Raw genomic sequence first — 25,653 nt, forward strand, 5'->3', positions numbered from 1 at the left:
TATAGCCACAGAGATATACTATCAGAATTTGCTAAATGTATACATTTAAATAGCTCACAATTTTTGGAACATATTTCAAAAAATGGAAGTGTCTCAGGTGTCTACTTTTTAAAATGTAAGCCTGTAGAAATAAAATCGTAATGCCACAAAATAGCATTGAATGTGTAATTGAATATCAAGCTCTTAACTCCATGGTGTCTTTAAAAAGTGTGTGAAGACACCAAAAGTAACTGCAAGAAAACTACAAAATAACTCTTAAGTGCTGAAACATTTACAAGGAAGGCAAATATAGCCTATGGATAACTTCAACTAATTTAAGCAATGAAATAATTATCGTGTGCTTCAGTGCTTTTTGTGGCTTACTTTTGCGTATACTCTTTGTTCATTTTGTACATCTTGGCGTGCTTGGCTTTCAATCATCTCGCTTTGCAGAGAAGCAACCATTTTTCCAATATTTTCTGATGCTGTTGTAATAGCTTCCAAAATATTTTTATCTGTAGTGACTGGTCTTAACTTTTCTAATTTTATTTCTTCATATATTTCATTCCATATTTCTCCAATCTATTATAACAAAGTTTAAGTTTAAAAAAGTTAAATGAACTGAAAATAAATGATACAATTCTAGGTAATACTTTAACACTTACTGGACCAGCTTTTCCTAACTTACACTTAGGAATAAGTGAAATGCACTGGGAATGACTTGGAGCACCAGTTATATCTGAGTATTCAGAAGTAGTTTACCAAATGTTTTTCAATGACAAAGTAGTCATGGATGAGGCTCCACTACCCAAGTCTAGTTCAATGCCATCATCACTGCCCTCTGGTTTAAAGTCATTGCTTTCATAGCTGCAGAAACTGCTGCTTTTGTCTTATCCTCTTGAACTACGGATGCTTTCCTTCTTAAAGCTCTGTACTGAAGGCTGGGTCAGGCTGAATTTATAGAACAATGAACATGGGAATTCCTGGGACCCTAGAACCCAGCTACCCTGAGAAATAGGGCTCTGCCCCTCACCTTCTACCTAAGACAATAATTGAAAATCAAGCTCTTAACACTATAGTTCCATCATGCTGATAGCTCCATCTCATATTCTGGGTTGTCTGGAAATTAATGTGCTTGAGTATGTTTAAATTTAGAGAAAAATTTATATATCCTAGATAGGGATAAAATTCAGTCTTGTTTTCATTTGAAAATAGAGGTTTATCATTTACAACATTCAAATAAACAGTGTACTAATATTAGAAGAAAATGTTTACTTGAAAAGACTTTCCTGAAACTTTAAAAGCATTTATTTACCAAAAATATAACCAGCAATGTAAGCAAACTAATATCCTTTAATTGATATTTCATCATTATATAAAGTAATGGTAAAATAATTAATATTAATAATTTATTTTAATTGGCAATAATTCAATTACTTCTAGCTCCTAATGCTCTATAAAGAGAAGACATTATATTTTAAACATTTAGTTAGACTTCTGAATAACTCTGTCAGTAATATCCATCTTCTTTTATAAACTAATAGTTGGAAGAAATCTTATCTGAAGGAAAACACACAATCAATTCATTGTATATTTTCTGAATAGTACCAGATACAAAATGGAAAATAAAAATAACACAGTACAGGATGACTGCTCACAACTATGAACAGAACTTTTATTTCCCAGTTGACTTTTTGCCATACTAGATTTTAATAACAAGGTTAAAAGGTACTCACTTTAAAATCAAGGTATCTATGTATGATACAGAGGGTGACAAAATCTTCAGCAGATAGGCCAGGTAAATTTTCAAAATCTAAACAAATTTTACAAAGAGAGAATTACTTTAACAGAACAAGTGATTCCAATAGGCAAATATCTATCATAAAAACAAATAAACAGTTACTTTTGATTTCATCTTGCTTTATGAAAATGTTACTTCTATGAGCTTTTGACTTTTTTCCTGTAACAAACCTCTTCCAGGCCATCCTTAACCAGTCATTAAAGAGGAATACTTTCTGTGCTATGGATAGACCATATTGTATTTTCAGAACCTAACGAGTGAAGACTTTTTCCTTAATAAGAACAAGGACTTAGGAAAACTCAGGTGCTTCAGAATTCTAGTGTTTAAACCTACTCATCTAAACTAACTGCCTTTAATCCTGAATGCACACTGGAATTGCCTGGGGAGATATAAAAAAATACTGATACCTAGATCCCACACCCACTGATTTACTTGATCAGGGGAGTAGCCTGGGCATTGGGATAACGATGGAACATGCATTTATCTGTATAAAGGGACTTTGGTTCATCATGTTTGAAAAGTGGACTCCAAAGCAAAAGCAACTCACATATGAAGCAATCAGAGAAACTCTTGTGAATTTGACGAGTAGCTTCTTACCTAGTTTGCCCAACACAGCATAAATTTTTGCTCTGATGTTTTCAGCAACATCCATAACTGCGACAGTTGGGCAGTCAGCAGGCAGTGGCATGATATTTTGCTCTTCTTGAAAACTAGTAAATAGAGGTTTCTTTGTATCTAATCATTAGATAGGAAAAAAATATATAGAAGGAACAGATAAAAACTGTACTAAATAAAAATTTAATTTTGAGATTTTAGTCTAGACATTATAAAATATATAAAAATATTATAACAGAGTAAAATAGTGCCTTGTAGATGGTTATTCTTTTGAAGGCATAGTAATCTGTGATTTCGTCCCCCATTTTGTGGCAAAACATATAGCTTTCATTTTTATCATTTATGTAAAATATAAAAATTTCAAAAAATTACTTTTTAAAATGTGAAACTCTTTTGTAAGCAACTTTTCTAATTTTGAAATCCAGAAATCGAACAATGTCAGTTAAACAATGATGTAATCTCCTTTGCTTTTGTTTCTATATATTATACTATAAATATAAAAACTTTTATGTTATAGGTCAAAACTGAGAAATAATTGGATTGAAGACAGAAATCATCTGAAGTTAAAGGGAAGATATTTTCATTTAAAAATAAATAATATTAACAGTATAGATGAAACCATAATAAGAATCTTAAGAGGTTTAGAAAATATAATGTAGCATTGTAGAATAGATAAGTGAACTATAGATTCTGATATTGTAAACTTCATTAATTTAGGATCTAGTAATTAAAATTTATGAAACATCTGATTTATTTTTGTTTAGAAAAGTTTATTTTATATAAAATAAATTATATAAATATGAATCAATAGAAATGTACAAAATACAATAAAAATTGTTTATTACTGAATTTATTTCTAAAAGCAGGTAATTTTAGTACTACTGTTAGTTTTTTTTCAAGTTAGAGCATATAATCAAAGGCTTCTGGTCAAGATGGTGGAGTAGGGAACATTGTGCTCACCTCCTCCCATGATCACATCAAAATTACAACTAAACTACAGAACCACCATAATTGAGAATCTCCTGAAGTCTAGCTGAACAGAAGTCCTACAACTAAGGACATACAAAAGAAGCCATGTTGAAATTAATAGGAGGAAAGGAGATGCAGAATGGGCTGGTCCCACACCCACATGCGGCAGTTAAAAATTGGGAGGGATACCTTGGCTGTAGAGGTCCCTCCTGAAGAGCAAGGGGTCCCAGCCCACACCAAGCTCTACAGCCTGGGGTTCCAGTGCTGGGAAGAGAGGTCCTCACAACTTCTGGCTGTGAAAACCAGCAGATATTGTTCCTGAGTGAGAGGGAGGGCCGCTGGAGTACCAGGTGTTCCACTTAAAGGTCCCATGCATGGACTTACTCGCTGAGCTCCAGCACTGGGGCAGCAGCTCAAAAGGCAGCAAGGACATATGGGGAGGCACTGAATTGTCTGGCTTCAGGGTGAGGGCTAGAAGGGCAGCTTTACCCTAGACAGAACTGCTGGTAGAAGCCATTGTTCCTTTGCTGAGCCCTCCCTCGACCCAGCTTGCAGATGCCATATCTGAGTCTCCATCAACCTAGCTAACAAGGTTCAGCCACCTTGGTGAATCTGAGATCCTGTGCAACCCAGTTTAGGGGCCCACCCAAGATACTTCCAGTGGCTTTTCCACACAAACAGCCTGTCTTGGCTCATCTGTGGACTTTTCTGAAATCTCTCAAAGGTTATTCCATTTCTGGGTATTTATATGAAGAAACCCAAAATACTACTTCCAAAAGAGATTCATCCATATGTTCACTGCAGCATTACTTACATTAGCCAAGATATGGAGGCAACCTAAGTGTCCATCAATAGATGAATGGATAAAGAAGTGAGACATATATACAATGGAATATTACTCAGCCACAGAAAAGAATGAAATCTTGCGACCTGCAACAACATGGATGGACCTAGAGGGTATTACGCTAAGTGAAATAAATTAAGGAAAGACAAAGTAGCATATGATTTCACTTATATGTGGAATTTAAAAAACAAAATAAATGAACAAACAAAACAAAATCATTCAGAGAACATTTTGATGGTTGCCAGATGGGAGGGTGGTTAGGAGGTTGGGTGAAAAAGGGGAAGGGATAAAGCAGTACAAATTGGTAGGTGCAAAATTATCATGGGATGTAAAGTGTAGCATAGAGAATAGTCAACAATATTATAATAACTATGCATGGTGCCAGATGGGTATTAGATTTATTGGCATGATCACTTTGTTAAGTTTTATTAGTGTCTAGTCACTATGTTGTATACCCAAAACTAATATAATATGGTATGTCACCTATAATTGAAAAATAAAAAATATTGAAAAGAATATCGTCAAATACCATTTCCTGAAAATTTCTATAAAAATATCAACCTGCTGCTTATTTTGTCAGTTTTCTTCTCATTATGCAGAATTTACAATAGCAAAATCTGCAAACTCCTGTGAAAAGAACTTTAAACAAAGGTGTAAAAGTCTTCATATTTTCCTAATATCTTTTAAAGATCTTTTTAAAAATATGCATCTAATTGCTTCTACTAACAATAACAAATACTCACCAATGATCTTCCCATGCTTATCACGTTTTACTCCAAGTTCTTTTTCTTCCTTTCTCCACAATTTAATTAAAAGACTAGCAGCTGTCTGGTCCTTCTTCCCTCGCCAAGAATTGACATGAACCGTAGTTTTGGGATTATCGCAAAATTCAACCATTATTCCAAGTATTAAATTACAGAATTTTTTTTGGTTCAACTTTTGCAAGGAAACAGAAAAAGCAAAAAGTTGCAGTAAATATTAGAACTATTACCTTAAAAAAAAAGGAAAAACATTCCTATTAATCAGTAGGTTTCTTCTAAATAATTGCTTTACAAAATTCAAACTCTAATTATGATTTATGATAACCTGTTAATATAGATACCCATTGTTATGAATACACTTTCAAACATTAGGAATTAAAAAGAATAAAAGATTCAATATAATTTTGACATAGTCATAAACATACATCACAAACAAAAATGTAATTGATTTGGTTGACTAGGAAAAGGGAGAGTGTAAAAAATAAGTGAAGATGTTTAAGTGGAGCAAGTTCAACAGTACTATGCATAAGTCACTGTAATTACAGGATCTTTCTAATTTACATGCTTTATTAAGGTTTGTAAAGATAGCTGTAACCTACCTGTTACTAAGAGAATAACTGATGGTAATATCAAATGGCAGTCACATATGACAATAAATAAAAATGAGGTATAATTTTGTATTTTGAACATCAGCACCTATAAGACTAAGAATCTAAGAAAAATCAAGCATATTTTCTTTGTTTTGCTAAAACTAGTTTTCAGCAAACCAAAATGTAGGTAGAGAGAAGTCCATCCAGAACAATGGCCTCCACATGGGGATGGTTTCTGTTGGAAATATTTTTTGTTGATCAACTCTTATAGTATATGGCTAATAGAATACAGCAAAAGAAACAGGTAACCTGTTGTTTGAATTACAAACATTATCAGTTTCTTCTTTTATTAAATGAAGGATAATAATATTACCTGCTTTAGAGAGTTATTATGATGGGTTATATGAGACTGTTACATAATAAGCTATCAATAATATTTAACCACTATTAGCAATTATTATCAACGTACATTGAATAAATATTTTAGCAGATTATATTAAGCAGAACTCAAATCAAATGAGTTATTTTTATACTTTCAGGAGAAAGAGAAAAATGTAAAGGATTGAAGTCGGTATAAAAACTTCATTAAAGAATGTTTATAATTAACTTGAATGGTTCAATCCACATTAAGCACAATCTAAGACTTATATTCATAATAACAGAAAACACATAGCAAAAATATGCATCAGGAACTTTTCTAACTAATGCATGCAAGTGTATATATATATCATATGCATACGTGCACATGCACACATACAATCACCTATATAATCGTCCCAGGAATGCATGAGGTAAATACTGTTATCTCTTTTTGAAGAAGTTGATAACAGAGATGTTATATAACTTGTTCAAATTACACAGCTAACAAGTATTGGAGGCCTCAGTCAGACCGATTCTAGCCTATACTTGTAATCACTGTGCCTATATGGCTTCTCCTACTCCAGACTTGTCTTTCCATCAAAGAAATCCTGATGGTGAAGGAGAGTGCACACAATGAGAAATGTCTTTGCAGTCTTCCATATAATCTTAAATATTAAATATTTAATATATACATGTTTAATGTAACTCCTTACTTCCAAGTCTTTAAGTAAAAGCAAGGTTCCCGGAAGATGTGCCAAATTAATTCTGTGACTTTGAGAATCCCCTGACACATAACTGTGTGCCTCTGGGCACACTTGTACTCTAGTCATAGAAACACAGTGAGCTATGCATCATTCAGGACGATATTAGTAAAGCTACATGTACGGCCTTCTGTATTATGGTCAACTTCTGAACTTTCCAAGTGTTTCTGGTTATGATCCATTCCTGTTTATCGAGGTGGGTTATTTTTATTACTACTATTATTATTTACTTATTTTTGTTTGCAGTGTTTTATATCTTATGAGTTTGCTCTCTTATCGCTAGTGTCAACAAATTTTCTTTCAGAGAAAAGGAAGGACACAAATAACTTTAGTCCCTTTGCTAAACCAAAGTAGGTTATTCTGTTAAAAAAAAATCAAGAATGGTGGCAGTCAGTGCCCTGCTAGAACTCTGCAAGAATATCTTCCAAAGTTTTATTGAAACAAAATTATACCTTTTCTCAGACATCATCTTGACTACGGACTCCCTTAGAACTGAGGCCAGTAGGGGGTTACTTTGAGGATCAAATGAGGATCTTTGTCATTTTTTGCAGCTGCTAGATGGCAGCCATCTTTTCTGGAAGGCTTAGTATGCTCACTCCTGCCCATTCTGTAAAATGGTCCATGACACACTAGGTTTTTCACATTGACTACAAAGTTCTTAACTATACAGTTCTTTTCTCCTTTGTCTAATGTGGCCCTTAACTTTTAATACTAACAGAAGGAACAAGATGTTATTAATAAGTGATTAAGGGTTTTGATATAGCCTAGCACTTCACAAAGGTTGGTGGAAAAAAAAAAAACCCTTAAAAATTCTCTGTTGTCATATGTTTGGGAACGCTGACCCAAATAAACTGATTTCTTCAGAGCCTTTAATATGCCATTGCATATTATAAATCTCTAATAGGGATTTTGATTAAAACAAACATTGAATGATTTGGGGGCACATTTAATCATAGAATAATGTTCTGTGGTACTCAGTTTGGAAAGGGTTAATACATTTATTTTGTTGTTTTATAATTGTTATAATCATACTTACTGCCAATAAATCCAAAAGAAGAAAAATGCCTTCCTTTTCAAGAAAGTAATCCTCTGAGGGATAACATCCCAAAATGCAACACCTTAAATAAAAAGAAAGTTATTCATTTAACAAAGATTTATGGTTAAACTCAATTTGAGTTTATTCCTATCAAAATTTTTTCAAAGAATTTTTCATTTCCTTAAATCAAGTAGTATTTTTACTTAAAAAATTGAACTTTGAGGAGACTTAGATAGTGTTGTTTAATTTCGACTATTTTAAAACCAATATCAATTGATTCTTTTTTCTATTTCTTTTCTGTAGATGCAATATCTCCCTTTGCTTTCACAACATTAATTATTCTTCTGGTTATTCTAGAATCATTTCTTCAAGGCTTATCCATTTATTGTCTCAGTGTTGGTATGCCTCAAACATTTGATTTTTAATTACTTCTTATCTTTGCAGTTGAGATTATTTGCTAAAGTGCCTGCTGTTTAGGCCTGTGCAACTCACATGGAGTGAGGGACTGAAGTTGCTACCAGGGCTACTTTCAGTGTTTTCTTGGGTACGGAATGGGTATCGGCTAAACAAGCTGTTGCTGCGGCTGCTGCTGCTGCTAAATAGTAAAGAGGTTGATCTCCTCTATTTCTCCCAGGCATTCTAAGCCTGCTGGGGTCAACTTCCTGTGTCTCTTTCATATTTAACATGGCTATTACTTAATTATCTGTGGTTCAACAATAATATGGTAATTATTTAACATGAATTCCTCTTGGAAAAAAAAAGAGACCCTTGTTTCTGCTGCCTGTTTTGTGATAGTTGTGTGTGGTGGTGGGAGTTGGGGTGGTGGTGCATAAAGACCATCAGGCTGGCCCCTCCCATTCAAGTGGCTGCAGGTTTTACCATCTCTAGGTATGAACTGTGCTTTTTGTTCCCACTTATGAGGTAATACTCTGACACTGTTTTTTTACCTCATAAATTCACAACAATCACTGTAAGAGAAAAAACAGAACATTCTCGTTTGTTCAGGAATTAAACAATATACTTCTAAATCTCTCAAAGGTCAAAAAGAAAATCACAATGAAAATTTGAAAATAATTTGAACTTAATGATAATAAAAATAGGACATACTGAAACCTGTGGCTTAGAGCTAAAACTATGATTAGAGGAGAATTTATAACCTTATATGAATATATTAGAGCAGAAGGTTGAAATTTAAGATCCTGTCATCTATTTCAAGAAATAGAAAAGGTAAAACTGAATGAAAGAAAAAGAAATTAATGAAATATAAAACAAGATAAAATAGAATCACTCAAGCACACAAATGGATTCTTTAAAAAGACTAATAATATTCCTTAATTCCTGGTGAACACATCAAAGGAAAAAAATAGAGAAGGAAGAAATGACTAATACCAGGAAAGAAAAAAAAGGGTACCACTTCGTATCCTACAGACATTAAAGATACGAAGAGTATATTACAACCACATGACAGTAAATTTGAAAATTTAGATAAGATAAATTCCTATTAGAATACATCTTATTAGAACCTACAAAAGGAGAAATAGAACATCTTAATAGATATGTATATATTTATATTCAAGAAATAAAATCTATATTTCAGAACCTTTCTAAAAGTAAACTCTAGGCACAGATGACTTAATTGTTAAATTCCACTCATTATTTAAAAAAGATATAACAACGGTCTCACAAAAACTTTCTATAGAATATAAAAGAATATTTCCTAACTTGTTTTATTACATCAACATAAACTAGATACTAGAATTTACCTTGGTTTAAGTCCTTAAGAAGAAGAAAAACAACAAATGCCTGGGATCATCAATTGAACACTGAACTTATTACTTGTTATTTCTACCTTATTATCCAAAGGGATTTGAATTTGTATTATAATAAAAGACAGGTAAATAAAACCAAAACTATAAGATAAAAATTTGATTTTTATCTTAGTATAATTGTGATTTACTAAATAAAGGAGAAATAAAACCTCACAATATTTTCTGCAGTAACTTCTGAATCCCAATATATTGGTATAGTAAGAGTGGTACTCAACACTCAGCTTTGAATTTTTTACTATGCTTAATACAGTGCTTTTTGGTCAATAAGAATTTGCTATTGAAACTTAAGATCAGGTTTACATGTTATCACTATATCACTCTTTTCTGTATAATAATAATAATAATAATAATAATAAAAACTAGATAGCTGATTAGCCCCATTGCCTATGTGTATCTATCTAGATGAGAGCTGAGTAGTCCAGCTCTCAACATAAACAGTGAATTTGCAATGGGTAAAACTAGTTATTTGATCTTATGGAAAATAGTATTCATCAGAGTTTTTTCCCCCCAGCTTATTTAGGTATAACTGGAAGACAAAAATCTGCATACAATTAATGTGTACAATTTGGTAAGTTTGGACACATGTATGTATTTATGTTACTATCACCACAATCCAGGAGATAAAAATAGCATCTCTAAAAGTTTCTTTACATCTGTGTTTTGTGTGTGTTTTTTTAAGATCACTTAACATGAGATCCACCTATTTAACAAATTGTTACTTACACAATACTGTCACTTATAGGCACTATGCTGTACAGTAGATCTATAAGCCCTATATTGTGTAGCAAATCTCTGGAATTTACTAATAATTGTAACTTTATACCCATTGGACAACTGATACCTCTTACTCCATCATTCCACTGTCCATACACCGTTGTCTACTTCTATAATTTTGAGTATTTTAGAGAAATCATGTATAAGAGATATCCTTCTGTGAATGAATTATTTCATTTAGCATGTCTTGCAGGTCCATCCATGTTACTGCAAATGGTAGAGTTTCCTTATTTTTAAAGGCTGAGTAATATTCTACATGTATATATCACATTTTTATCCATTCATCTGTTGATGGACATTTGGGTTGTTTCCATATCTTGGCCATGTGAATAATGCTGCTAAGAACATAAGGCAGTTGTCTCTTCAAGATCCTGATTTCAATCCTTTGAGACAAATATCCAGAAGTGGAACTGCTGGATCATATGGTAGTACTTTTTTGAAGAATCTCCATATTGTTTTCTACAGTGGTTATACCATTTTACATTCCCACCAATAGTGTAAGGTTCCCTTTTCTCCACAACCTTGTCAACATTTGTATCTTTTCTTTTGTTTGAAAATAACCATTCCAACAGGTGTGAGGTGATATCTCACTGTAGTTTTATTTGGATTGCCCTGAAGATTAGTGGTTCCATATGAGTTTTTGAATTGTATTTTCTATTTCTGTAAAAAAATATCTTTAGGATTTTAATAGGGACTACATTGAATCTAAAAATAACTTTGGGTAGTATGAAAATTTAAACATTAACTCTTCTAACCCATGAACACAAGAAGTCTTTCCATTTATTTGTGTCTGCTTTACTTGGTTTTATTTATCTGTGTCTTATAATACAACTTCAAATCCCTTTGGATAACAGATAAGGTAGAAATAACAAATAAGTAATAAATAAGTTCAGTGTTCAATTGGTGATACCAGGCATCTGTTCTTATGCCGCTTCATCAATGTTTTAAAGTTTACAACTATACATACAAGTACTCAGTTATGTTTATTCATAAGTTTTAATATTTTTTGGTATTGTCGCAAATGTGATTTTCTTAATTTCCTTTTTGGATAGTTCATTATTAGTGTGTGGAAATGCAACTGATTTTTGTATGTTGATTTCATATCCTGCAACTTTACTGAATTCATTTATTATAAATTTATTATACCAGTTTTTTTGGTGCAGTCTTTAGGTTTTTCTACATATAAGGTCATGTCATCTGCAAACAGATAATTTTACTTCTTCATTTCTGATTTGGATGTCTTATATGCTAGGAGTGACAGTAACATGTTGAAAAGAACTGGTGAGAGTGGACAGCTTTGCTTTGTTACAGATTTTAAAGAAAAAGGTTTCAAGATTTCAGCTTTCATACTGAGTGTGATGTTAACTGTGAGCTTTTCATATATGGGCTTTATTTGTTGAAGTAGCTCCTTGTCTACCTATGTTGAGAGTTTTTATCATGAAAGGGTGTTGAATTTTTTCAAAAGCTCTTTCTGTATCTATTGAGATGATTATGTGATTTTTCTTTTATTTTGTTAATGTGGTGTAGGACACTGATTAACTTGCATATATTAAACCATTCATGGATCTCAGGGATAAATCCCACTTGGTCACGGTGTACGATCCTTTTAGTGGGACGTTGAATTTTGTTTGCTAATATTTCTTGAGGATTTTTGCATCCATGTTCATCAGGGATATCGTTCTGTAGATTTCTCATTGTGTCTTTGGCTTTGGTATAACAGTGATGCTGTCTCTCATAAATGAATTTGGAAGTGTTTCCTCTTCTACTTTTTGGAAGAGCTTAAAAAAGAATTAGTATTAATTATTTACGTTTTTGGAAAATTTACCAGTGAAGCTATCTGGTCCCAGGCTTTTTTTGTTGGGAGGTTTTGATTGATTTAATTTCCCTATTGTTATTGGTCTATTTAGGCTTTCTATTTCTTCTTAATTAGTCTTGATGGGTTGTATGTTTCTAGGAATTTATCCATTTCTTCTATGTTGTCCAATATGCTGGCATATAGTTATTTATAATAGTCCTTTAAAATCTTTTTTTTGGTGGCATTTGCTGTGATGTCTTCTCTTTTATTTACAATTTTCTTTGAATCTCCTTTTTTTCCTTAGTCTAGCTAAAGGTTTGCTGATTTTATCTTTTAAAAAAAAAACAACTTTTAGTTTTGTTGATTTTTTTTCTATTACCTATTTCATTTATCTGCTCTCATATTTATTATTTACTTTCTTCTGCTAATTTGGGCTTAGTTTGTTCTTTGTTTTCTAGTTCCTTAAGGTGTAAAGTTAAGTCATTTGATATAGGCATTTATCACTGTAAATTTTCCTCTTACTACTGCTTTTGCTGTATTATGTAAATTTTGGTATGTTGTATTTTCAATTTAGTTTTCTTGAAATATTTTCTAATTCCTCTTTTGTTTTTGTCTTTGATGCAATGGTTGTTTCAACCATTTGTTGTTTAGTTTCCATTAATTTCTGAGTTTTCCTGATTTCCTTTTGTTATTGATTTTTAGTTTTATTCCACTGTGATCAGAAAAGATATTTTGAATGAAAGATATATTTCCTTAAATTTGCTGAGACTTGTTTTGTGACCAGGCATGTGATCTATCCTACAAATATTGCATGTGTGCTTGTAAAAAAACCTCTGCGTCTCCTCTCAACACTCTTCTTTCAATAGTTCACTTTTGGCCACCAAAAGTGTGAGTTTTTTCCCATACCAACTAATTCTCCAATTCTCTGCAGACACTATTTGGGTGTCCTACAATTCAGTTCAATTCTGACACTGCCTACCTAGAATTATCATCATATTTCACAGGTGAAGGACTCAGTCCCATAAGTCTGCACTGCCTCCCTGACCCCACTTTAGACACCAGTCCAAGTTGTCACCTGTGCTTCTGACCAACCAGCCGTAAAGCAGATGTTCCATCTTTCCTGGGGATGGAAAATTTGTTACAGAGGCTCACAGAACTAAGAACAGTGTACTTACTAGATTAATGGTTAATTATAAAAGCATACAACCTGGGAACAGCCAGATGAAAGAGATGCATAGGGCAAGATATGAGAGAAGGGGAATGAAGCTTCCATGCCCTCTCTCAGAACCCCCATGTGTTCGCCAACTCGGAAGCTCTCTCAACTCAAAGTTTAGAATTTTTATGAAGGCTTCCTTATGGAGGCATGATTAATTAAATAATTGGCCACTAATGACTAATCTCAATCTCTAGCCTCTCTCCCCTCCATAGAGGTTGAGGGTGGGGGTGAAAAGTGTCAACTCTCTAATCAATCATATGGTTGGTTCCCCTGGAAACCAGACTTCATTCTGTGGTTATCTAGTAGTTTTCCAAAAATCGCCTTATTAACATAAACTCAGATTTGGTTGAAAGGGACTTGTTATGAATAACAAAAGATGCTAATGTTTATTAGTCTAGAGCTATTATAGGAACTGAGAATAAAAGACCAACTATTATAACAAAAGATGTTCCCATTGCTCTTATTGACTAAAAAATTAAGAGTTTTAAGAACTCTGTTCTAGAAATGGACCAAATATATATTTCTTATTATAAATCATAGTATCACAGCACTTGAAAAGGATATGTATTCTGCTGCTATTGGGTGGAATGTTCTATATATAATATATACCTGTTAGGTCCATTTGATGTATAGTCATCAGTTTTTTTTTACAAATGTGTTGCAATGTAACTTTCATGAATACTACCTAAATAGAACTAGAGAAATGTATGAAGTGTTAATGATATGCAAGACCCAAGTAATTTTCTCCAAAACAAATTTTTGTAAACTGATATTAAGTATAGCAATATTTTTTGCCCTTAGGAAAGCTACAAAGTTTGGGAAACAATATTGGTTAGGAAATTCCAAATCAATTGGTTTTCAACTCCTTGAAGAGAAGATGAGTTAGGAATTCAACAGTCTTCAAGTATACGAAGAACAGTGTATGAGTAATAATAGATGCTAGTGTTTACTCAGATTGGGCCATAATAGAATGGGTTAAAATCACAAAGTCAGGAATTTAAGTTTAGATACAAGAATGGTTTTATATTTGAGTGACGGTCAAGATTATCTTCCAAAAGACATTAGTAAGGTCATTTCTGGACTATTAAAAAGAAAAAGGCATTGAGAGAGTTATCTTTCTGGTGTGATTTTGAGGGGAAAAAATTGGCATACATAGCTATGAAGTAATTTTCTCGTACCATGATTCTATCTACCTTGGGTATAGTAATACTCACCAAATGCTGTCCAATGTGCTAAAAAGAAGTACAATATAGCCTAATCCACTCTGAAACTTCTTGGGGTCTGTTTTCAATACATGAAGAATTACATCCACTCCTTCAGTTCCAAAAATTTCCTAAGAGATTTATTTAAAATTATTTCTTGAAATAAATAATCTCTCCCTTTCCCATTTCATTCTGTCCCCTAAATTTTTTTTTTCACCAGAAAAATACAACATTGTTAGGAAAATAGTATTTTTTAATGCAATCCTTTCCCCCCGAATTTGTACTTACTCGCTTTCAGGAATATAAGACAAACTGTTGTAAAGCTAATCATTTTAAGAGAGGGCATCAATCAATAGGCCCTTTTGTTTTTTCCCTTTTCCCTCTCTTTTAGAAAAATAAACTGTAAGACTTGTCCCATGATTTTCTTCCATGGTATAATGAATATAGTCAATCATCATGTCAGATGACTACTAGGTACTAATAGTAGTAATAGGCTAAAATTCTATCATGGAAGATATTCTAACATTCCCAAAAGAGAAATAAATATATAAATGGTAGTTAAAACTTCAATAATTTATATGAAGTTATTACCAGTTAATATTTGTACCTTACCAATTACCTTTCTCATTGCCTTGTTGTTCAGTTCTAGTTCCCGGTAAGCAAGACTCTGAGTACTTTTCCAGAAGAGCATAGGCACAGAGTCGTAGAATAGAAGGCAAAGTTGCATCAAAGCCTGGAGCTAAGTGTACATTTACTGTTCCTGTTGCCACTCCCTAAAAGCCCTGGAACCTTCCTAACTTTTTACTTTTACCTTTCCAATTCTGTCTCTTGCTAGTTATCAATTTCTGAGACTCAGAGTTTGCTATGGAGTTAAAAAAAGATCAAGTGGAATTAGCTATTTTTCTAATTTTAGTTTTAGGTATGAATCCAATTCAAACCTAAAACAGCATTTATAATGGTATATAGCTCACTTGGGAAAACTGTTTGCCAGTTTCTTAAAAACATGCACCTATTTTATGATCCATCAGTTGCTAGGTATTTACCAAAGAGACATAAAAGTGTTATGTCCACAGAAAGACTAGTACAAGAATGTTCACTGATGCTTTTTACATAACAGCCCCATATGGAAACAATTTACATGTTTTTAACAGGGGAATGGAGAAACAAATTCTGGTATACTCATACAATGAAATACTATTCGGCAATAAAAAGCAGTGCACTGCTGATACATGCAACAACATGGATATGTTTCATGAGATACAATGCTGGATGACAGAAACCAGATATAAAAGAGTAACTACTATGATTCTATTAAAATAAAGTTAAAGAATAGGTAAAACAAATTTATGTGGATAGAAATCAGAATAGTGGTTTTCTGGAGGCAAGTTGGGGGATGGTTGCTAAGGGGCATAAAAGACTTTTATAGTGAGATAACAAAATTCTATATTTTAATTGGAGTATTAGTTAAATGAGTACATATTTGTTAAATCCTATTGAACTGTATACTTAAGATCTATACACTTACTGTATATAATTATATTCTAATTATAAAAAAGAATATTAAATTATTCTTCACAAGATTAAAGAACACCAATATTTACGGACAATTACTAAGAAAAAGTTCATAGTGTTGGGTGACTGGGAGATTTAAGTAAAACTTTGATTCACAGGCATACATACCTTCCTAGGAATATTATGTTCACAAAGACCAGATAAGATAAGTAATATATCAGATTGAATTTCCAAAACAATGGCCTCTTCCTTGTCATTAGACTTGCTTATTGTATTTTTAAAGATTCCTGGTATGAGAAAATTTAAAGAATGTAAAATTATTAGACACTATATTTTTATTTTGATCAATTACTGTTTTTAAAATCTCTTCTTATAAAATTTCACCTAGAGAAAGTTTTAAAAGTATCTATTTTCATTTCATAGTTGCTTAGAAGCTGTAGACAGAAAATGATAAATGGGTTCTTTGAGTTCTCAATAGCCCCATCTATGTAGAAGTTCTAGTACTTCTAGAGTGTCATTAAGACACACTAACAACCTGATACTTTGCTCAGTAAACAAAATCGTTTAAAAATATGTAGTTTTATGAGGCAGAAATGAGTGCTTTTGCAAATATGTGACCAAAATGCCTGATCATAGCTTGCCTCATGTCTTCTCCTCATGTGGAAGAGGAGGAAGAACTCCAAAGGTGGAAGACCTCGATAAGTATGTTTTCTATCCTTGATACTTCTTTCTGCATTCTCTCCTTCGGTCTATCTGGAGGTTTCTTTAACTGCAGGTAGCAGTATTCCCATGTCCTTTAAAATCTCTCCCTCACTTCTAATCGAAATTTAAAAAGACATGAAAACAGCCACTTACACTGATGGACTGACATCTACAATAAAATTTTGCCTCAAAAAGGAATTTTTCTTTAAGCTTTAAATGAAGAACGAAAGTCATTCTTCCTCTGTTAAAGGGGTCACTGGCATTAACAGAAGGTGTGGAGCTATGTTCCAAAGAAGGACCATGGAAATCACAGCCTATCTACGTTGTTGGCTCTGAAGGGATGATTCTTGGCCCTGTGAGGATGAAATACAGGTGGGGGATCGGACCATGGGAAGGCTAGTTGAGCATACTGGAGGCCCAGGTCAGGGGAGGCCATGGACAGAGGGGCCTATGTGCCTTATCAGGAGCATTTTCTAGGAATCCAAGCTGGTCTGCTTCTCCTTTCTAGATTGTCTCATTTTCCTTCCTAGCTGGGTACAGTCATGTCATCTCCCCTGCTGTAACACGTTACATTAATAGAGTTATTGTCTTTATATTTAAGTATCCTTTAGTTCCCCTGCCTTTACCCTCTCCTTGTTCTATTCTAAATGATCCAATATATTTCTTTCAGATTTCTCTTTCCAAAACAGCATTATTCATATAACTAGCTTCCCTGATCAAAAACCACGAGTAGTTCCCCATGCCTAAAGAGGATGAAGTTAAAACTATTACCTGCCATCCGAAACTGTTTCTTGGTTGGCCCCTGGCTAGACAATTAACCTTATCTTACATTATCTGTCTTCATAAGACTTTGACTCCAATTAAGCTAGCTCTGAACACATCGTCATGCATATTTCAGTACCATGTCTCTGCTCATGCTGTCCCTTTGCTTGAAAGACCATCCCTTTTTATTTCTCTCTTGAAACTAGCCCAATACTCTAACTCAGTAAAGTTTCCTGTTAAAATTGCCCAGCCTTGAAAACTATCCCAACCTTTTTGTTTCTATGGTGTTTATTCTATCACTCATTAGGTGCCTTACTGATGGTACATGGTAACACATGCTATCTTTCAAAAATAAACCTCTTTTCTTTTGTTCTCATTAAGGGCAAGGTCCCCAGTGTTCTGCTCTGCATGTGCTTGTAATCCCAGTGCCTACTCAAAAGGCATATAAACATCTACATTTACAATGCAATCACTATTTCTTGAGTACATTACTACTACAGAGCCCTCTGTTACATTTACAATGCAATCACTATTGAGTTGAGTACATTACTACTACAGAGCCCTCTGTTACATTCAATAAGAATTCATGCTATAGGTTTTCCCATTTTCCTACCCCACTTCCCACCCAGGTAACATTAAGAATTCTTCCTGGACATATGGAGAATTATATTTCCTGGACTCCACTTGGTTGGGCTGGGTGGCTTAAGATAGTTCTGTACAATGAAATGTGCACAGAAGTGAGAAAATCTACTTTTAGGTTTAGTCATCCCAAGCAAACTCATCAAAGAAGTGAATGTTTTTGCCTAGCCCTCTTTTCTACATCTTTATTTTGCTTACTAGTATTACTATTTGAGAGCACTACTCCACTTCACTAATGATGGAAGAGCAGGTACTTTAACTTAACAGGTAAAAGAGTGTTTGAGTAGGCATTTGTAATTAATTGATATCTAGCAAATTATATCACATACTCAGAAGGCAGTCACTGAATATGAATATGACTAAAATAGGTCTCACTTTTCAAAGTCAGAAAAGGGTAGGGCTGGAGAACTATTTTTTTTTTAATTAATGAAATGTAAAAAGCTTTTGTTTAGGGGTTCTGAATTTTACACTGAGCTCACGTGTGATATATTGTGGGGATAAGGTGACTTAGCGTAGTCAATTCTAAGTTGAAAACCAAGGATATCCTGATATTTCATATTAGGAAAGACTCTCTGGAGTACATTTCTGTATATACCAGTGTCAAGTGTTCTGGTATGTCAGATGCACTAGAAAATGCAATGTTATCTTCTTTTAAAATGACTCCAAAAGGCTTGGTCAGAAAGTGGTGATCTTGTTACTAGAAGAATGAAACATATACAATAGCCCATTAAAAAAAAAAAAAAGATAAAGATAATCCTAAATGAAATAGTACCTGAACCAAGAAAACAAATATTTAAAGGATGGGTGATCATGATGGTTCAGTGAAGAAACTGATTTATAGCAACAACAGGAAACAAGTCAAGAAAATATTCAGGAGTTTCTCAGCTATAAAAACAAAATAAATTTGTAGAAAAACATTTCATACAAAATCTATGGTTTATAAATATTCTACTTTCATCAGTACCAAACATATTATGTCTTACCTATCAGTTGCTGAATTGTTCCCTTTTCACAAAGATCATTGTTTACAGTCTCATCCTGAAGGTAGACCATGGCTCTTAGGAGTCTTAAAGTGTAACGCATATGGGCAAACTTATTGCCACGGCCCCCTGTACCATGAAAACTGTTACCATGACTAAAGAAGGAATCTGTGAAGAAATGGTAATAATTTACATCAAGAAATTGTACCATAAAAAATTATTTCTAGGGCAAAATCACTACCAGAAAAAAATATGGTATCTTCCTTATAATTTTTTTTCAAAAAATAATGTACTTCTTACTTTTTTCCTAAGAATTATGAGAATTAAAATAAAATATTCAACAAATTGAGACTCTGCTAATTTGGTAGACTATACATGGAGTCATTATATCTGACTAGAGATCTGGATTTTAAGCTCCATGAAGGTAGAGATTGAATTTATTTTGAAAATAAATCTATCTTTAGCAGCTAAAACAGTATCTGGTACCTAGTAGGCATCTGATAAACTTTTGTTGGATGAATAATTATAATATTTCTGGGACTTAGTATAATGGCTGGATAGGCCTAATAATACAAAACTTTAAATCAGATTATCTGTATAATTGCTTTTTCTGAGAGATGTGCATCAACAATAGTTACGACATTTACTAATATCTGATTTAAAATGAAATCTCAGATTCTTTTCCTTAAAACATATAAATACATCAAAATCACAGGAAGACAGATTTATATTTTCATTTCTTTTTGCTTTAATTTTATATCTTTTTTCTATGGATATATTGAGAGTTGAGTTGAAATACATAGATTAGAATTTTGACAGGAATCTTGAAGGGCCACTGACCTTCACTCTCGCACCATTCTAGAAATGCAAGAATTCGAGCATTTCCCTGGCACAGCATATATTCTTCTATTAACAAAGGAGCCACTGATGACAAAGTAGCAATTGCATGCAGTTGTAATTCTTCATACTGTGCTGCAGACCATTCAATTATTTTGTGTTTCTCAGGCTTTTTAACATAGGTAAACAAAGCCAAAACAACTTTGCCATCAATAAGTAGCTATGAGAAAGGCAAAAAGTATGTTGTTAGAAACATAAGTAAAACAATTTTACTTAATCTAAGAAAATTAAATAAAAGATGTACATTCTGATGTTTCATTGATGACTATTCCAAAATATTTCCTTTGTAAAGATCCTAACCTATGTTAGGTACCCCTCCCCCCAAAATATAAAATAAAACACCAAACTCAATAATAACAGTTGGCTGTAATCCCCTTTTTGGGGATATGTATTCTGTAGCTGACAAGAATAATATAGAGCAAGCATTAATTTTTTTTTTTGTCTATGCTGCCTATATATGTAGTTCCTCCTTATCACAAAACCACAGGAGTTTAAAATTTGGAGCAAATAAAACTGATGGCATTTTCTCTTCTTTATTTTTTTTAAAAAAAACATTATAGTATATAATAGATTGTATACAATATAGTATACAATAGATTCAATTGTATACTATAAAAATCAATTTTGTCTGAAGTAATGACTATGGCTAAGTTTTAAGCACACAAAACAGAACTTATACAAATATTCTATCCAATGAATGCCATATTTTTAATTATATTCCTAGAATTTAAAAATTGTATTGAATCCATGATTTCAATAAAAACAAAAATGCATAGCTATTATGTTATAATCAAGTCAATATTATAGCTGATTCTGATTGATGCATAATTGTGGTTCACAAGATAGTTACACATGATGTGCTATATTCTGTTCAATTTTCGTTTGGCATTATTCTGTAAAGACTTTTTCACAATCACATCTGAAGTTTTCTAAATCTTTTACTATTCCACATGGAAAGAACACAAGATTTAGTATTGAGAAAACAAGAATAACAACTAGTTCTAGCATTACTGCAACTATTAAGTAGATAACATTTTTGAAATACTCTGTGAACTGCAAATAATAGTACACATGGTTCATTATCATTACTATTATTGGGCCACTAATATATGACATAAAAAAATTAGTTGATTCCACCGCTGACATAGTGCTTTAAGAAGCTCACCACAAACTTTGTGCCAATTGACTCTGTTGTCAACTAAAATTGGCTTATAAACTGTAGTGTAAAATTTATTTATTGTCTGTATAGCTATTTTAATAGTTATATATAATATTCTACTGTAATAATAAACCATGTTTTATTGAATATTTTCTATTTGGCATTTCAAAAACATTTAGGTTGTAACAGAGTATTTATTTTTGATATAAATAATAAAGTTATGGCTGTAAAGACAATTTTTCTTTTTCTGAGCTTTTTTTTAAGTATATATATTCCTCCAAGTGGCATTACCAAGAAAATCCGGAGCTCTTTTGATTCTCATAATAATTCCATGAGGTCAGTATTATACCCATTTTGAAGTTGAAATATCTGTGATTTAGAGAAAGTAAACAACCTATTTAAGAGCACATAGGTGGAAAGTGAAAGCACTGGATGCCACCTGACTAAAGGCCTTAACCAATATGGTATACCATCTATATGTTATCATTAATGATGTTGACAGAATGAATTCCCAGTTCTTTTTCACTATAGCACCTTGGAGCTTAAAAGAATTTTAGGACTAAATGAAATTTCATTTAATGCAGCAAATAACTAAACTAATGAAATTGTTAGTAGTATATTTTTTCTATCACTTTATAGTTTACAAAGACTTCATGTAAATCTCTGCCCTGTGAGCAGGGCAGAAGTATTAGAACCTTCCTTTTACAGTAGGAACTGAGCCTCAGAAAGTTTAGATGATTTTGCCAAGGCCATGAAGCTAGTAGGTGGTAAGACAGAAGTGAAATTAAGTCTCGGTGTTCTTGAAATTACATCATGCTCTCACATAGAATATAAAGTATTAAGATAAATTCATGGCTAATTAAAAAAAAAAGTAAGATGTTAGGTTTGTATGGAGAAAAGGCAGGTTCATAAGGGTTTGAAATTGGCAGCAGAGGTTAGCACTCCTCTAGCAGAATCAATCCTTGTTACTATTGTCAGGGATAGAGTTAGGCTGGATGGGCCTATGTAGGTCTTCTTTCTTTTTATGTTCCTTTATTGATAAGATCTAAATATATAAATAAATCTCTAAGGTTCTCCTGCTTTTCTTGGTTTATGTGGTCTAAGTTTAGGTAGGTTCGCTGTTTATTTTCAGATAAGCAAAGGAAATTCTGAAAAGGTGAAACTTTGGCCAATAAGAGTTTGTTACTTTCTATGGTAAACATATGAGCTGGTGAAAGATTTGCAGCCATGAATTTTAAAAAGTTACACTACAAAGCGAGTTGATTTTAATTTTTGTTTTGATTACTCTTTACCTGTACAGTAGGTAAATCTTTACATAAGATCACAATTATATTGAATAGCAACTTCTTCAACTCAAAATCTTCATAGGAATTAGAAAGTTTAAGACCTTTTACCAAAGGATTCTGACTTTTAACTGTGAGGGGACAAAAAAGAAAGAGTAAAATAAAAGCCAAAATGATGTATAAGATTCATAAAGATAATTACAGGTTGAAAGTTTTATGGATTTTACCTTCATTAAAGGTTGCAAATAATATCAAATCCCTGGTAAAGCCACATTCCTAATATAAATATACAAAACAAACAGAAGGATGAGTTAATTAATGGAAATTAAGTTGCATATGCCTATATTTACCTAACATTTCAATATCTTTATCAGATTCCCTTTGTCATTCATTTAAATTCATAAAGTGCTAATAATAGGAAGGGATGAAAGCAAGAAAATAAAAGCATATAACCAGATAAATTTGTAATTTATTTAATATTAAACTTCTGTAGGTTCTAAAAAATATTTTACATTATTCAAGAATATTTTATATAATGCTGTTTAAAATTTGGTTGAGAACCTAAAACGTATTAGGACTACAAGTAACTCATGTAATTCATTTTTATAACTTCAAATGACAAAACAAAGGAAGAAAATAGTTATTTCCTACAGCTTTTCTTCTTAAAAAACCCCACTCCCTACCCCAAACCCAAACACTCTTATATGTCAAAGGTTTGGTCAAGAGATAACAAAACAGTTCCTACTTAAAATGAAAAGCCCTAAAGAATAACCAGACTTGCAAACATTTCAGCATGAGAGAACTCATTCCTGACAGAGATATCCTAATTGGACTTTGTGCATTAGGGAGAGTTTACTGGGGCAAATGCTGAGCTTTTGAACTTGCAGCTCTATGTACTGGCTATTTTAAGATCAATACGGTTTCTTTACAATGTAAGCATGTTATTCTTTTGACTCACATTCATAGAATGAAACCTGAATGTTTCCAAGGATGCTAATGAGAACTTAAAGATCAGAGGAACATACAGGACCACCTACGCATTGCAGCCTTGATGAGAATGCTATGCAGAATTGTTTCCTCATTTACACAGTATGACTCCTATGACCTTTCTCTTATGTTGGGATCACTTGATGTCCATTACCATGGGGTTGTGGCCTTCGTTGCCAAATTTCCTTTAAGTATAAGTTAGAAAGTATGTGGCTGATAATATGAATATTGTTGCCAAAGATCCCTACTCTAAGATGTAATCGATTATTCAATGATTTTTACATGATAAAATATGGGGAAGTTCAGCTTCTGATATGGCAGAGTAGCTCCTATAAGAAACACTCCTGCAGGTAACACTTATAAATTCTGAACAAAATATGAAAACAACTACCTAGAAGATACTGGAGAAGAGTCAGGACTTTGATGAAGGAAATGGTACTGCATGAGTTTCCCTTTTTCCTTAAATGGCTTTTAGAGTGAGGCCAAGCTCTAGTCTGCACCTTGCGGGGATGCTAAAACTCAGGATAAACCAGTAATCTTAGTGTCTTGAAGAACCAGAGGACAGAGGCAATCACAAAGCAACCACTGCTACTGGAAAGTGAAGGGAGAAATCCCATATGGGAGAAATCCCGTAAAGGAGAGAGCCAGAGAAAGGGAAACCCAAATTCTGTGTATAAACTTTCCAAATCTCTGGCTGATGCCTGAACCACACAAGGAACACTCAAGGAACCCATGTAAGACTAAAAGAAACGAACTGATAATTGAGCTGCCTCCACCACAGAGATGAGTCTATCCAAACTACATGCTTATTAATACAAAAAAAAAAAATACTTTTCAGAGGAATACACCAGAATTGACCGTAAAGATGCTCATAATGAATGGAAAGACAGGCACTCTCAGCAGAGAAGTAGAAAGTATCAAAAGGAACCAAAAGAAAATTCTAAAACTGAAACATGTAACATCTGAAATAAAAATGTTTTAGATGGTATTAATAGCAAAATGAAGATGACAGAAAAGAAAGTCAGTGAACTTAAATATATAGACCAATACAAATTATCCAATCTAAAGAAAAGAGAGAAAAATGATTGAAAAAAGTGAACAAACCTGGGAGACAATATCAAAAAGTTGAACATACAAGTAATCAGAGTTCCAAAAGAGGAGAGAATGGAGCTGAAAAAATACTTAGAGAATAATGACTAAAAATTCTCCAAATTTAGTGAAAGACCTATATTTACATATTCAGGAAGTTCTATAAACTCAAAGAAGATAAATACAAAGAAAATCACATCTTGACACATCATAGTAAAACTGCTGAAAACCAAAGATAGAGTGAAAATCTTGAAAAACAGCCGGAAAACAAAATGATACATTTTACACAGGAGAACAATTTGAAATAACATATACTTCATATCAGAAACAATGGAGGCCAAAGGACAGTGGAACATATTTAAAGTGCTAAAAGAGAAAAATTTCTACCTAGAATTTTATATTCTGTGAACACAGATTTCAAGAATTAAACAAATTAAAGATATTTTCAGATAAAAGAAACTAAGAGAATCTGTTTCCAGCAGCCAGCAGATCGGAAGTTCTTCAGGTGAAAGAGAAATGGTATCGGACAGAAACTCATATCATCAGGAAGGGAAAAAATGCATCATAAATGGTAAATATGTGAGTAAATTATAAAATATGAGGAAGACCTCAAATTTTCAAAGGCAATGGAAAGAGAAATTGGCAGAGTACAAGTGTACTGGCAACCATCATGACATTACAACATAACTTGGCATTACAGCAAAGTACATAAATATTACGACAAAGTCTAGTGCTCTTTTCTCTAACTCCTATCACTTTGAATTAAAATTAATAAAATTTACTCATACTTACAATCATTGGTGCTTCAGGATTTTGAGCTATAATTGTAGTGATGACTAATATATCGTTTCTAAGCTGACGATCATAATGACGAAAGCCTCTCATAAACAGATTTTTAAATATTTCCTTCAAGGCCCTAGAAAGTAAAATCATATTTTTAGAACCATATTTTAATGGAAATGCTACTTAAATGTTTACCAAGAAAATCTCCCTTTTGTATTATACTATTCATTGCCAAGTATTTCTAATTTTTTCCATATTTCCAAATCTGCCCCTAATTCACTGTAGTGAGAATCCATTCAGGTACTAAGAATCTATCAATGCAATCTAC

The 25,653-nt window shown here is 32.8% G+C and overlaps 1 protein-coding gene across 11 annotated transcripts in view; it reads right to left on the reverse strand.

Moving 5' to 3' along the window:
- Positions 1-25,653, reverse strand: part of CFAP69 (cilia and flagella associated protein 69) — a 52,397-nt gene that overhangs the window by 5,690 nt on the left and 21,054 nt on the right. For 9 of the 11 annotated variants that reach the window (XM_025042179.1, XM_006925702.3, XM_025042180.1 and 6 more), the window contains 12 exons: positions 25,335-25,458; positions 22,694-22,742; positions 22,476-22,597; positions 19,968-20,184; positions 19,131-19,295; positions 16,213-16,331; positions 14,545-14,663; positions 7,717-7,798; positions 4,952-5,144; positions 2,378-2,515; positions 1,716-1,792; positions 364-561 (listed from right to left, as the gene is read on the reverse strand). In XM_025042179.1, the coding sequence (XP_024897947.1) occupies positions 364-561; positions 1,716-1,792; positions 2,378-2,515; positions 4,952-5,144; positions 7,717-7,798; positions 14,545-14,663; positions 16,213-16,331; positions 19,131-19,295; positions 19,968-20,184; positions 22,476-22,597; positions 22,694-22,742; positions 25,335-25,458 (1,603 nt within the window). The remainder of the gene's footprint in view (positions 1-363; positions 562-1,715; positions 1,793-2,377; positions 2,516-4,951; positions 5,145-7,716; positions 7,799-14,544; positions 14,664-16,212; positions 16,332-19,130; positions 19,296-19,967; positions 20,185-22,475; positions 22,598-22,693; positions 22,743-25,334; positions 25,459-25,653) is intronic. The other 2 variants (XM_006925704.3, XM_025042181.1) reach the window with 2 other exon arrangements.

The sequence above is a fragment of the Pteropus alecto genome, unplaced genomic scaffold, assembly GCF_000325575.1.
Source record: "Pteropus alecto unplaced genomic scaffold, ASM32557v1 scaffold69, whole genome shotgun sequence".
Taxonomy (NCBI): Eukaryota; Metazoa; Chordata; class Mammalia; order Chiroptera; family Pteropodidae; genus Pteropus; species Pteropus alecto.